General features: G+C 43.3%; 1 protein-coding gene across 3 annotated transcripts in view; it reads left to right on the top strand.

The window, feature by feature from the left end:
- Nucleotides 1–15,822, top strand: part of kcnn1a (potassium intermediate/small conductance calcium-activated channel, subfamily N, member 1a) — a 45,746-nt gene that overhangs the window by 22,398 nt on the left and 7,526 nt on the right. For 2 of the 3 annotated variants that reach the window (XM_014032749.1, XM_014032747.1), the window contains 3 exons: nucleotides 7,460–7,570; nucleotides 9,507–9,634; nucleotides 12,708–12,716. In XM_014032749.1, coding sequence (XP_013888203.1) covers nucleotides 7,460–7,570; nucleotides 9,507–9,634; nucleotides 12,708–12,716 — 248 coding nt within the window. The remainder of the gene's footprint in view (nucleotides 1–7,459; nucleotides 7,571–9,506; nucleotides 9,635–12,707; nucleotides 12,717–15,822) is intronic. The other variant, XM_014032748.1, reaches the window with a different exon arrangement.

The raw sequence follows: 15,822 nt of genomic DNA, 5'->3' as shown, positions 1-15,822 counted from the left end.
GTCTTTGATTTGGAGGCACTGATCCTCATCCCAGCCACTTCACACTCAGCTGTGAACCACTCCAGTGAGAGCTGGAGATCAGGATCTGATGAAGCCAATAGGACCACATCATCTACAAAAAGCAGAGATGTGATCCTAAGGTCACCAAAACGGATCCCCTCAACAMCTTGGCTGCTCCTAGAAATTCTGTCCATAAATGTTATGAACAGAATTGGTGACAAAGCGCAACCTTGGCGGAGTCCAACTCTCACCGAAAATGAGTCTGACTTATGGTTATGGCTATAGTGAGGGGGGATGGATATAAAATTCATATGAGTGGGGGCCTCCTAAGTGGGCCCATTGCTCTCCCCAAAAAGATACTGGTCTTCATTCAAATGTTCTCGTCCCTCGGATGAAGGGCACGACGTTAGAAAAACTCAGTGTTCTGAGCTTCTCAAGATCCATCAAGGGGTCCCCAAGAATTCTTTTCCTTTGACCACTCAGAACCAGGCAGTGGTCTAAGTAGAGCAAAGAGGTCTGTAGTTCAATGCCACAGGCATCACACAGACCATTGTCATGGAGTCCCACATCACCATTTTGTGGCGGTTGAGCAGATTGTGCCCCGTTAGGACTCTAACCAGTGTACTTAGAGTTTTCCTTGACAGGGAGATGAGAGCTTTCCCAAACCTTAGATTTGGGCCATTAATCAGTTCCAGTGCCTGTCTACAGTCCATCAGCTCCCTCCAGAGGATTGAGTGTTGACGTCTAGTCCAGGCCTGTAGGGCAGTCCTACAGACTGTTGTTGAGGTACCTACAACAGGCTCTGGTGAGTCTGACTTACTACCAGCAATGTGAACCAAGCTCTGGCACCAGTTGTACAGGGACCTAACAGCCCGTATCAATGGGTCTGGTACCCCATACTCCCGGAGTACCCCCCCACAGGGGTCCCCGGAAGGGCACGGTCGAATGCCTTCTGCAAGTCCACAAAACACATGTAGACTGGTTGGGCAAACTCCCATGCACCCTCCAGGACCCTGCTGAGGGTGTARAGCTGGTCCACTGTTCCATGACCAGGACAAAAATCATACTGCTCTTCCTGAATTTGAGATTCGACTATCCAACGGACTCTCCTCTCCAGGACCCCTGAATAGACCTTACCAGGGAGGCTTAGAAGCGTGATCCCCCTATAGTTGGAACACACTCTGCGGTCCCCCTTTTTAAATAGGGGGACAACCACCCCGGTCTGCCAATCTAGGGGAACTGCCCCCGATGTCCACACGATATTATAGAGTCGCATCAACCAATACAACCCCACAACATCCAGAGCCTTAAGGAACTCCGGGCAAATCTCATCCATCCCGGCATCTTGCAACCAAGGAGCTATTTAACCACCTCAGTGACCTCGGCACCAGAGATTGGATAGTCCGACCCCGGGTCCCCAGGATCTGCTTCCTCATGGGAAGATGTGTCAGAAGGATTGAAGAGGTCTTCAAAGTATTCTGGCCACTGACCCACAACGTCCCGAGTTGAGGTCAGCAGCGCACCATCCCCACCATTAATAATGTTGGTGTTGAACCCCCCCCCCCCCCCCCCACCCCCGAGATGCTGGATGGTGGACCAGAATTGCCTCAAAGCAAAGACGTACAGAAGTCTTTTTCCATGGCCTCTCCGAACTCCTCCCACACCCAAGTTTTTGCCTCAGCAACCACTCGAGCCGCAATCCACTTAGACTGTAGATACCTATCGGCTGCTTCCAAAGTCCCACAGGCCAAAAAGACCCGATTGGACTCCTTCTTCAGCCTGACAGCATCCCTCATSGCCGGTGTCCACTAGCGGGTTCGAGGGTTGCCTCCAAGACAGGCACCGACAACCTTACGGCCACAACTCAGGTAAGTCGCCTGAACAATGGAGGCATGAAACATGGCCCACTCGGACTCCATGTCCCCCACCTCCCCCGGAACATGTTTGAAGTTCTCCCGGAGGTGTGAGTTGAAGCTTCGTCTGACAGGAGACTCTGACAGACGTTCCCAGCAGATCCTCACTATAAGTTTGGGTCTGCCAGGTCTGGCTGGCATTCCCMCCACCACCAACGGAGCCAACTCACCACCAGGTAGTTGTCAGTTGACAGCTACGCCCCTCTCTTCACCTGAGTGTCCAAGACATGCAGCCACAGATCAGATGAAACAACAACAAAGTTGATCATTGAACATAGTGTACGTTATGGACAATCCATGATGAGCACAGAGGTCCAATAACAAAACACTGCTCGGGTTCAGATCGGGGTGGGGTCGTTCCTCCCAACCGTGCCCCTCCACATCTCACTGTCATTACCACGTGAGCGTTGAAGTCCCCCAGCTGAATGAGGGAGTCCCTGTTAGGAGCGTTCTCCAGTACCCCCTCCAAGGACTCCAAAAAGGGTGGGTAATCTGAACTGATGTTAGGCTCATAGGCACAAACAACAGTCAGGACCCATCCCCCCACACGTAGGCGGAGGGAGGCTACCCTCTCGTTCACCGGGGTGAAACCCAACGTACAGGCACCAAGATGGGGGCAATAAGTATGCCCACTCCTGCTCGGCACCTCTCAGCATGGGCAACTCCAGAGTGGAAGAGTGTCCAACCCCTCTGGAGGAGACTGGTTCCAGAGCCAGAGTGGTGTGTCGAGGTGAGTCCAACTATATCTAGTTGGAACCTCTCAACCTCACACACCAGCTCAGGCTCCTTGAACACCAGAGAGGTGACATTCCACGTCCCTAGAACCAGCTTCTGTAGCTGAGGATCAGACCGCCAAGGTCCCCGCCTTCGACTACTGCCCAACACACAATGCACCCGACCCCTACGGTCCTTCCCACAGGTGGTGAGCCCATGGGAAGTGGGACCCACGTCTCCTCTTCGGGCTGTGCCCGACCGGGCTCCATAGTTGTATATCCAATTTATTTAATATTTAATTTATATACTATATATATACATTTGCTTTTGGTTTGACTCGGTTTGATTTTCAGACCATCAAACAAATGTCGGCCAAAAAGTATGATGAAGAATGGGAACAAGTGAAAATGGAAGTAAAGCAAGCTGTGGCAGTAAGTACAACAGTTGACGTGGACATCTTTGGACATGGTCTAGCATTGCTGCACCAGATCTTATGGCAGGACGTTCTGGTCCAACTGGACCGAAACCTTCTGCCTGAGGGGAGTGGTCTGAACAGGCTGTGTGCAGGGTGAAAAGGGTCAGCTGCGATTTGACCTGCTCACCTCGCCGTCCTGGAGACGTACAGGTCATTTGGAATAAAAAATGTGYCATACAAACACTTCATTCATATTATTCTGATCTGATTCAGCAGCATCCGAATGAATTTGTAATCGGAATGAGAGAGGTGGTTTATGCCAATTGATAATCCGAACAGCGTTTATGTAAACACTCAATCTGATCATCTTATTCTGATTGTGGAAAATTGACCTGACTGCGCATGTCTGCTGACTTTCATCCACCGGTTTCTGCTCTTTTGTGGAGGGAGGGACAGCAGCGCTAATTCCAGCAGCACAGAACTTTTCCTCCCATTTTCTCGTTCAATAAAAATGGACGATAAACAGCCTGTGTTGCATCCCCCCCACACAAAAAAATGCATAAATAAAATCAGCACGACCTGTAGCTCAACCAGAATGTGCAGTATTGTCTCCACGGTGGAGACTCCACCATTATGAAAACTAGGGGTGTCCTGAGCCGATATTGATATCGGATATCGGTCCGATATCAGCGAAAAAACGAGTATCGGATTTTATCGGCCTGCATAAAAAAATGTCCGATAAAAGCGCTCCGATATAAGCAGTCCATTCCAGCAGTCCACTGACTCCGCTCCAGCATTTCTATGCAGCAGTGCTTTGATCCAGCATGCAGAGTGCACATGATAACAACAACATTCTGCGCTAACAAGTTAGCAAGCAGTAGGAGCGATGTTGGCAGTACTTTATATTCATCAAAAACAGAGTTGAAGTTAAGTGCAAAATTRTCGTGCACAAGTTTTCGGTGGGGGCGCAGAATCGTGAACGTTTTAAACCGAAGAGACAACTAGACTCTGCTCTCCACCCTGGCAGCAGCTATGCTGTTCAACTCAGTTCGGCTTCGGTCCAGTGTGTCTCTATTTCGGAACCTCCTCTCCGGTCAGTGGTTCTACAAGCGAGGACATAACGCTTACGGTTTTGACATCAGCAGAATGCTGCCCGTGGATTAGCTCTGGTATTGATGGACAGAAGAAAGGAGAGCGCAGCTTTTGTTTTGGAATATAAGCGCGACGTGGCGAGAGCAGTGATAAAAACTGCTCCCTGCAGGAACGAGAGGCCGATCTCCACATGATGCTCAGACTATAGAAAGTGGAAATGCAGCAGTAAGAAAAGTAGCTATCAATTTAATTAACTGACTAATACTTACTATTTTTTGCTCTTGTTATTAGAGTGATGTTTAATCTGTTTACACACTTGTTTTAGTGAAGATTAAGTGCAATGATCACGTTGTTTTGGACATAATCAGTAAAATAGGAGCTGTGGACTCTTAACTTTGAACAATTGGACACTGGACAATAATGTGGGGTTTTGTTTTGTCCCCACCTTCAGGTTTTCCCACCATAAAATAGCACCAGGCTGACAAGATAATAAACAAATAACTGGAGTGATTTTTAATTGTTATTTTACAATTTAAAAGTACATTTTGTTTTTATTATTTTTTATTTTTCAGGGTCTTTTAATTTATTTCATTTTTTATTAAATTGTATAATGTTCTTCAGTTTAAAATGTATGTGATCCATTGGTTAAAAATAAATGGGTCAATATTTCTCATACCTACAGTTTTTCTCTGTTTGACTTGATCAAGACTTTTCTAAGATTTTACACTACAAAATAGGTAAAAGTGTGTGATTCGTACTGATGTTGTATCGGGTCAATATCAGTATCAGGTCAATATCAGTATTGGTCAATATCGGTATCGGCCAATTCCCAAATTTGCATTATCTGTATCGTATCAGAAGTGAAAAATTTGTATCGGGACATCCCTAATGAAAACCTGTTGTGGGTACATTCTGGGTGCTCAGCAGCTGTTTGTTTATGTTCATCATGATGGAAGTAGAACTTCTTATTCTGTGTTTTTTTAGGCAAAATTAACAACCTTGCTTTTGTCATTGCTTCCATTCTGAATAAAAGTCTGGTGCATGTAAACACTCGTCATCATCGGATTGTGCCATGTAAACACATTCATTTGGATTATTTAATCTGAATACATTTCAATCCGATCAAAGAATTTTTGCGCATGTAATCAAAGCTACTGTGACAGTGGAGCATCAGGTGTTGCTAATGTAGAAGCAGACTCCTCCTTTTTTTCCCCCCGGAGAGTTCCCACTGTCTGTCCACGYGTAGAAGAATCCTGCGAGATGGAGYGCKGAGACCGGGATCCRTGCGTTYAGCCATGTCTCTGTGAAGCAWAGCACACAAGAGGAGGCTCCGAGAGGGACCCCGARCGCAGAGCCCCCAGGGGTGCCCGCACAGGAAGATCCACCCACCCACCCCCCAGTTCGGACCATAGGGGAGAGCCGGAAGAGTCCCTCCAGTGACCATACGCAAGTAAACCCCTGGGGCCAGCAGCAACAAACTCATAGGCCCCGCCGGCACCCGCCACGCCAGAGCAGATCCAAGCATGGGCACAGAGGCCCAGGCCCCCAAGGGCACACCCCCCCCACCCCAGGCCAAAGCCCGACAGGGCCAGAGGACCCGAGCCCTGGCAGGTAGTCACCAGGCCGGGCCGGCACACTCCCCAGCTCCCAGCCCCAGACCCCGAGAGCCACCAGCACACCAGCAGGCAACGGCACATCCAACCAGGGGGCAGTGTAGCAGTGGGCCCCCAGACAAGCCAGAAAGGTGGGGCACCCCAGACCCCAGCCTGAAAAATACCAAAACATACACAATCACACAATCTCATCCTCATCCTCACACCCATTCATTCGAAGACAAACAAGAAGGACGCCACATTCCACTCATGCTCCTGATACATACTTGATACACTCCAGGTTCAGGACATGCACCCACMCCCTACAGGAGGCAGCACACACCCAAACCCAGGGGGTAGACCCAATCATTCTGGGGTGGAGAGGAGCAGACAGCCAAGGCCCGGCCCGGGCCWCACCAGGCCACCCGGCCAGCCCTCCGCCACAGAGAAGGCACGTCCACGACCACTCCCTTACACCACCAACGGCCAAGCGCACCCCCCCAGCCAAACACCCACCRGACCCCGGCAGCCACCCTGGCCAGCGGGCCATCCACAGCCACCAGGAGCCACATTCCAGGAGTCCAAACAGCACCAGGGAGGACGGAGTGCCAGCCCAGTCCCCGACAACCCCCCAAGCCCCTCATATCTCTTTTTCAAGGGAGGCCTGGGCCTGAAGGCAACCTCCATCCATCCATCCATTTTCTTCCGCCTATCCGGGGTCGGGTCGCGGGGGCAGCAGCTTCAGAAGGGAGGCCCAGACCTCCCTCTCCCCAGCCASTTCTTCCAGCTCCTCCGGGGGAACTCCAAGGCGTTCCCAGGCCAGCCGAGAGACATAGTCCCTCCAGCGTGTCCTGGGTCTTCCTCGGGGCCTCCTCCCAGTGGGAGGCAACCTATTGCACATATTTTTAGGGGGTGGGGGAAACCAAATTCTGAGTTTCCTTCCTGGAGCTATTGCTTCTGTGACCCAACCACAGACGAATGGCAGAAAATGGATGGATGAATGTATGTGTATGCGTGTGTGGGGTGGTATGGATGGATGGATGGATGGATGGATGGATGGATGGATGGATGGAGTCTTCAACACCAGTGAATCAATTGATTGTGGAAAATTTGATGCAAAACTGGCCATGCTGTCCTCATGCCTAGGTTATAAATATGATAATGACAAGGTCATGAAAAGAACATAGAACAGGCATGATACCCATGGTCATAGCATTGTTCTATCATGATGGTTACTATGGTGTATTCTTGCATCAACCTGATTGCCTTCATACTTAAGAAAGAGTTTAAAATGTGCCATGTTCCCCAATATTTTATTTGGTCATGTAAGTCATGGAAAATGTAGAAGTYATTATTCTACAATGAAGCCGGAGTGTCTACAACCTGTCCCATTGACTATGCTGATTGATGAACCATGTCTTGCACTGAAAATACTTACAATGGCATATAAGAATTGGACTTGAATCCTAATGCAATGAAAAAAGTTGTATGATGTGAAGAATTATATTTTTAACATCATGTACATTGTCTACTCTATGCATGTTGTCAATTTACTGAACTAGTGAACTCCTGCCTTCATAAGTCAGGGTTGTTATGGCAGCAAAAGAAAAACTACTAAGCAACTGGAAAATGATCATATCTCTATGGCCGATCAGTTTAGTTTCCATGAAAAAATTTTCAAGATAATGTTGCTTATGTTGTTGTGTTCAGTCAATATTTTGCTTGTACAACAGGGTGCTGGTTGTACTGCGCTGGTGGTTGCAGTGGTTGCCAGGAAGCTGGAGCTGACCAAGGCTGAGAAGCATGTACACAACTTTATGATGGACACACAACTCTGCAAACGAGTGAGTTACATTACTTTGCTGCATTTTTATTAATTTTTGCTTTTTTTTATAAACAGAATGGTAAATGGACTGTACTTATRTATCACCTTTCTATCCATCCAGGACACTCAAAGCTCTTCACTCTACAATCTGTGTCCTCATTTATCCATTCACACAGCACTCTGTTAGGTCTCTACATAGCTAACATGTACAATCATCTATGGAGACTAATCAGTGCCAATCACATTCATACACTGATGGGACACATCAGAGGCATTAGGGCTGAAGTGTCTTGCCCAAGGACACAACAACTGAGACAGCTGGACAGGGGATCGAACCAGCGACCTACCGGTTGTACCTACCAGTACAGCATTGAGGCTGTGGCAGAGTGGTTAGAGGAGTCATCCTGGAACCRGAAGGTCATCGGTTCAATCCCCCGTCCAGCTGTCTCAGTTGTTGTGTCCTTGGGCAAGACACTTCAGCCCTAATGCCTCTGATGTGTCCCATCAGTGTATGAATGTGACTGGCACTGATTAGTCTCCATAGATGATTGTACATGTTAGCTTTGTAGAGACCTAACAGAGTGCTGTGTGAATGGATAAATGAGGACACAGATTGTAGAGTGAAGAGCTCTGAGTGTCCTGGATGGATAGAAAGGCGCTATACAAGTACAGTCCATTTACCATTTTTTATAACAGAAGTATTCAATACTTTTGTACTTTATTTTGTAWTTCTATAAAACAAATTTTTCTGTGTAGCAAAGGTCAAGAAAGCAGGAGATTCTCTGAGTGAAAAAAATTCTTACTATTGAAAGTTTTCTGGAATTTTCTTTTATGAATTCAAGCTCTCACATTAACTAAAGCATTTCACAAAGGATACAGATGCACCACTCTCATATTACACATTCACATTTTATTTTGCCAAAGCTTGAATTCCCAACAGATTTACTGTTTACTTACAGTAACAATTCTTGTCTGTCCATGGACTGTATATTACAGCCCTCAGTCAGTACAATTAATCAGATTCCCTGCTCTTGTTTAGTTGTGCCTCTGATTTGCTACCAGTGCTTAGCGTTTAATCAATCATTATTACTTGTGAGTTATACAGTATTTCTTCTAATCCACTATATTTAGCCCAGTCAATACCAGTGTTGAGCGAGTCATGACTTTTTGTTTTCAGCCAATGTATGTTGGGTAATGCAATGTATAAACATCAGTCAAAGCTTCAGTTGGTGAAACTAAAAGCTGCGTACCAATACATTTATAAGAAGTGGCACGCTATAAAAAGTGATATATACTACAGAACCGGATGAAAATTTAYGTGTGTCGATACTAAGTACTAAAGAATGCCAGCCCGCTTCAAGCACTKGATCAGATTATTTATTGTGTTTGCTTAGGTTGTTTATTGGGAYTTTTGGTCTATTTTTATTGTCTTGTCTTTGAACATTGATGATTTAATTTTCATTTGTGCATAACTGTACAGTTTTTGTTTAAGGAGTGGGAGGCAGAAAGCAGGGCAGCAGAAAATATAATGAATCAGCTAGCTTCTCACAAATGTACTTATCATGCTCCCATGTATGCTTACTTGGATTTTTCAAAACTTTTCAAGCCTTTTCACTTGAGAAGTGCAGGATTGGGTTCACACAAGGTCAGATATGATGTGGACATGTTCATTCTCATTCAGTAGATAATGTATAAAAAACTTTAGGCCTTAATTACCTGTATAATTGTCTACACACGTCCTGGAGGTACTGTGATCTGTATTTCTCTTTTTGACAACGTTGTGAAAGCCTAACAAGRGGACTGACATTTGGTCCAGTACAATTTATTTTCACAACCTTTTTCTGCTGTTTTCTACTTTCCTTATGAGAATATTAATCACAACTGTATGACTGTCACAGCTGATCCACTGAACAAGTTACATTATSTCAACAGTTTTTTCCACCTTTGTATCACAGGTAAAGAATACAGCTGCCAATGTACTCAGGGAAACATGGCTCATTTACAAACACACAAAGTTGGTTAAGAAGATAGATCATGCCAAGGTGCGGAAACACCAACGCAAGTTTCTCCAAGCCATTCACCAGTAAGTCTTGCATTGTGGTTGTTTTATGCATTTTTTTCTACTTACAGTGCCTTAAAAATATTGACATATCTTGAACTTTTCCACAATTTCTCGTGTTTCAACCACAAAACTCAAATTATTTCACTCATATTTTATGTGATGGACCAACACAAATATTAAATATTTATAGATATTCAGAAATATTTACCAAAAATTTTAAAAGTGTAATGTATATTTATGAATTTTCCTCAAGTCAATACATTGTAGAACCACTTTTCACTGCAGTATAGCTGCAAGCTGTTAGGAGTTTTTGTTCATCATCTCTCACTGGCTTCCTTGTAACTGCTGCAGAACAACATGTCCACAGCAGGATGCTGCCAACACCATGTTTCACCGTTAGAGGATGGTGTGTACTGAGTGACATGTGGCATTCAGCATTTCACATTAAGGTCTAAAAGTTTAATTTTGGTCTGATCTGACCAGTGTACCTTATATGTTGTAAAGCGAACCAGGGCATTGTGACGCAGGCACAGGGTGTCGCAAATYGGATCAGGGCATCGAAAAGACGCCCTGACGCCGCTCTAGCTAAGTGCCTGATCTCCATCCTTGGGTTGTACCCAGTGTACTGACCGAAAGGGAACTAACCGTGCTTTAATCTTCTTAACAACTTCATCCCTGGCCTGTCTGATGTGTTCCTTGGTCCATATGATGCTGTTTGATCAMTACTGTGACAAACTGTAACAAACCTCTGAAACCTTCACAGAGCAGTACAGGGCTCTCAAGTGTCACACACTGAGCATGACACACACTCACCTGAGGGTCTTCACACACTCTCACACCACACTCCCACTTTCTCACACTGAGAACTGACCAACGCCAAAAACTCAACTCCGGTCCAGTTTATCATTATAAAAATACAAATATTGATATAAATCCAGTCCACGTTTTTACTGCAACCCGTGGTGGTACACACAGGGACATGCCAGGTTGTTATCCAGTCTGTATTTTCACACCAACCTTCCCTCTACCTGTAAACAGCTCTGTGTAGTGGGAGAGGATGGTCCTGCAGACGGGGAAGTGTGTGCTCCCCCTCCCACATTAAAAAAGATAAAGGAAACAGGTGAGCCGAGCTGGTAAAATTAACTGACATGTTAGAAAGAAAGAAGAAAGAGATGAATGGAGCAGGGGGAAAGGAAAAGGTTTGTGTGAGATGCAGCCCAATGAGTTCAATAAACAGATATTTTCTGTGATGAAGGGGCCGAGGTCACACAGACCCACCAGAACCAGGTCAGCAGCTCTGTCTGCGTCCATCATCACAGCTCAGACCCATCCTTTCCTTCTGCTGTGCACACAAATTATGTTTTTAATCATAGTTTTTAAAACAACTGTTCTCACCAGGATACACTGCAYGTGCAGCACATCACCTGCAAACAGCTGGATCAGTGTCAGAGCCGTGTTAAATAAAGGGATAACCTGGATRTTTTTAAAGCAGGGCTGCAGGTCAGATTTATAACAAACACCTATCATAGCAATAATAATAATAATAATAATAACAATAATAATAATAATGCATTTTATTTGTTGGCACCTTTCAAAACACCCAAGGACACTTTACAACATTAAAAACACAACATTAACAATAAAAGGCAATTAAAAAAATCACTAAAATTAAAAGAAAATAAGAAATTAAAGTGAGAAGACTGACTTGAACAGATGAGTTAGTGCTTGGAGTTTTAACAGGAGCAGATAAATGATATTTTCTTCCTCGTTTTGCATCTTTATTATTCAATAATTGATTTACTTTGATGGTTTTAATGGTCTTTGTTGGTTTTAAGAAATGAATAAATCCTCAGTTACTTCTACCAGTCTACTTCTGAAGCCTCACACAGCAGCCCCAGCTGTAAATGACTCTTCTCTTCTATTCCCAGGRAATTCAGGGATTAAAATAATATTTTTTAAACAGCATGGCTTTAATGAGGGGGGTCCCTGTAATTTTTCACTCGTAAGGGGTCTCCGGACCCAAAATGTTTGAGAACCCCTTCACTTGACCTGTAGAATATCCACCAAGTGTTTATTTGTATAAAAGTCTGTTTAACAGCCTGTTAAAAYACAGCAGAATGCAGGAAATGGTGTATAATTCATTCAAAATTTTCTGGGGTAGGACCCCCAGACCCCCCACCAGTGATTTTGCACACTGTTTTCTCCTACATTAAAAACCATACAGCCCTGATCACAACTGTTGGCAAAAGTCCAAACATGCAAATTGGACGATGACTTTATTCAGCAACTTTTAGGACGGCCGAAAGCAACTTTTCATACTGAGGAGTTGCAACAGTGTTCAGCAGCTCAGGTCAAAACGTGACAGCCCTGGTTTCATTATTTATTCACACACAAGCAGAATTTGAAAAAATAGGGGCCGAACCAAACAGGGTATTTGGTTTATTTTGGGTATTTGTTCCAGGAATCAGAGTAAAGGAGGGTAAATACAAATGTACATCACATTTACGATTTTTTTAGTTAAAAAATGTTGAAAACCATGCATCCTTCCCCTTCCTCTTTACCAATTTGTTTTACTTTGTGTTATTCTGTCACATAAAATCCCTCTATTTGAAGTTTGTTGTTGTAATGTGATAAAATGTGGAAAAGTTCAAGATCAAAACTTTTTTAAGGCATTGTTTAAAATGGTTATTCAGCACCTATGAGAACCACTTTAAAACTACGGCTCAAAACACGACTGTCTTATTGGTATTCAGATGAACAGAAGCTCAGTATTAGTTGTAGTGTTGATAGTTTTAGAGAATGTAGCTGTGWTTTACCATCCTGTAGTGTTTGTTAGTGTCTGCTCAGAATACATTACTCTTGATTGTTATGCCCACTTATATGTAAGTTTTGACAGATGCAAACACACCTTTCTTTTGCACACACACACAAACTCAAACTTTTGTGACGGTGTTTTCTATTTCCCTGCCCCTCCCTCTCCAGCCCGTTTWTACTCTGAGCTTAGTGCAACAAGTGTAATGGTTCGACTTGTTTCGTGGATGTTGTGAGGTTAAACTCTCCTGTGTTCTGTCCTTGTTTTGCTCTATCACTGCAGAGCTCAGAAGTAAGTTGAGTCTTCATGTATCCTTCTCCTACTGTTTCCTCAGCACCCTCCTCCTCTCTTTTCAATGTCTGCGTTTGATATGCATGAATTTAAAAAATGCTGGATGCTGAATTGTTTTTGATTTCTCTTTGAGTGTTCCATTTCCTCYCCTCTCCTTCCCATTCTCACCTGAATGGGATCAAACTAAATGCATCACAAGTGTCAGTAAGAAAGGGTGGTCTGGAGAAAACAAGAGCTTCTTTCAGAGGATAAGTTAGGATCTCTGTCAGCCAAACTCATCCTCAGCTCCTACATGAGTGGATAATTAAGACAGTGTTTGCCAAAACTGGACGTCACCACCACCTGCATGTTTTAGATGTGTCCCTGCTTTACACACCTGGTTCAGGTGATTGCAGTTCAACAAAGGCCTGTTAATCAATTATGAATTGAAATCAGGTGTTGAAGCAGGGAAATATCTAAAACATGCAGAACAGTGTGCATTGAGGACCAAGGTTGAAAAACACAGGATTAATATACAGTATAGTACAATGTACAGTAGCTGCTGTGGGGACTGTAGTACCCTGCATCAGCAAACCCCTCCTGACCTCTGAACAGTTTTGTGATAAAAACTGAATTTGTAGAACAAAGGTTAAAATCTTTGCTGTGAAGACTTTCTTTTGTTTCCTTCCAATACAAGGTAAAACAAAATAACTTGATTAATGACAACCATTTTTACAAATTGGAGTTTTGACATAATAAATTTATTACACTAAAAGTTCCATCTTTTAGTCCCAATTCTTCAATTGTCACGAGTTACAACAAAGCTAAATCAACAGTGGTACAATCTGAAACAGTTTCCCACAAAGAGCAGTCTCTCTCTGCTCTGTTACACCAATTTAATCATGAATTAATGTCCTCAAATGTCATCATTTGACAAACAAGAAAATTCTTCCTCTCACACATTTTGGTGATAGCTGTGCGATGTCACATCAAACAATGACACGTTTTTCAAAGTGTCATAATGGATGTGATCAGTGAGAAGAAGGCACAGAGCTGATGGGATCATGTACAGTAAATCATCCATGTTGCCATGTGTTTCAGTGTCAACAGGCAGATTTATTTTTCTGCAAGCTCCTTTATTTACATGGCATCCATTCAGACACATCAACTTGTGAACATATGCACAAATACAGTCACAAAATGCAGCAACACAAATGCTCAGTTCACATTTCATTGTGCACAAAATCAGTCATAGTCACTGCACGCTTACTGAATGACCAGTGTAAGTACATGAGGTCATATTACTGAGCTGCTTGTAGGGCATGCTTTTTTATTTTTTCATTTTGTTCATGTCTTAATTTTGGGTGCAAAGAAACACGAATTTTTTTATTTACAGGATTTGGAGTTTCATCTATAGAAGCATATTGCATTCTTAATGGAAAATATTTGTTTCATTTATGTAAAAAGTTTGTTTTTTAAACAATACTGAGATTATTTCCCTCTACTATTCTTTGGTTGAAACTAGAGGTGGGTGATTTGACCAAAAGACCACGACAACCTTTTTCTGATAGTTTAATAATCCATAATTTGAATCTTAATTCTGGTGAAAGCTGAGAGGGACTTGTGATTCCACGAGCAGAGGGTCCCTGCACACTGATGTCAGGGTACAACTTTATAAAGGTACTAATATACTGGATGCCAGTTTGTTACACACTTTGTGAAATCATGGTCCAGTATGCTTCGATACAGTTACAGTACATGAAACAACACAAAGATATATTTTTATACTTTTCTGAAAAGTTTTTWAAAAAAGTACGGAACTGAAATGAATTTTTTACTTAATGAAAACCTCTTAAGCCCCCCGCCCCCGCCGGTGGGGGCAGAATCGTATTGTTTTTCTTTCTCTTATCAACCAACGTTCTCATWGGTAAACATAGACATGTGTGGTATCTATAGAAGCGTCAGAATCTTKGCTAAAAACTCATAKAAACCATTTCTACGTSCACCAGACACAGATAAAACAACACACAGTTGAATCTATATGTAAACAAACTGCACAAAATGGTGTCTCTGCAAAACYYGGTCTCAGCWGTTCACCAGTGACTTCTTCACACACAARCAACATGTCTGCTGAAAGCAGAGACCTGACAGATTCTAAAAATATAAGTTTCATCACAATCCAACCAGAATTCACTCAACTAGCAGAAAAAASAGAAGACCTAGCACTCRGATTTGAAAATGATAAAACAYAAGTTTTCTTACTTTCGTAWTTTTTCCTCCAAATCCTAAATCCACTGGCATWAACTTGTATTTACAGAGCAACTATWTTTCCCAGTATGAGTTTCAAGCACTTCCTCCTCCAAAATCRCCCCGTCTGACCCAATTACAAGAYGTTCACTGGATGAAGGTGAAAGTCTTTCAAACTGCGTCACAGACTTCCTCTCCTTATAGCGKGYGATTGGTCAGGTTTACATGAACGTGTTGTAGATAACTTGATTCTACTGGTTCCAAGGATGAAAAGGAGGGCTCATTTGTGCAATTCGGTCAATCCTAAATGAAGTCAGTCCTGCGTAAGGCTAGCTGCTGCTCCAAGCTACAAACACGTTTTACACATAAAGTGCAGCGTCACTTCCGGTTGTGTCTATGTGCCGTTTAAAAAATAAAATATAAAATGTGCTGTTTTTGCTCGTTAGCTAACTTATTTATCAAGTTTTTTAAGTTTTGTAACAAAAAACTTAAAAAACTCTACTTTTGTAGGTGGAGCCAAAATGTGCCAATATGTGCCAGAAGAAAAAATGCTTAAATATTTTTAAACTAAAGCCTGTGTTGTGTTTTCAGCAGCATGAGGTTTTGCACAGGTAATGTCCATAAGAGGACTCATGGTTTCCAAGAGTTTTTAGCCTTATTCATTATACTTTTGAAAAGGTTATATACTACGGGGCCCGTCCGGTGGCATGGAATAAAAAATGTTTTCACAGGGCCACGAGATAATAACACATGCGCACGTGATAATTAATGCGTGCACACACACAATAATTATCAGCAGCCTTGTTGTGAGAGACAGACTTTATTGGAGTCAGATTATAGCCTGCATTGTTTTTCTTTAACTGTTTAAATAAGCACACAC

This window comes from Austrofundulus limnaeus, unplaced genomic scaffold (assembly GCF_001266775.1).
Source record: "Austrofundulus limnaeus strain Quisiro unplaced genomic scaffold, Austrofundulus_limnaeus-1.0 Scaffold1528, whole genome shotgun sequence".
In the NCBI taxonomy this organism is placed as follows: Eukaryota; Metazoa; Chordata; class Actinopteri; order Cyprinodontiformes; family Rivulidae; genus Austrofundulus; species Austrofundulus limnaeus.
This window is presented reverse-complemented; position numbering and strand designations above follow the sequence as displayed.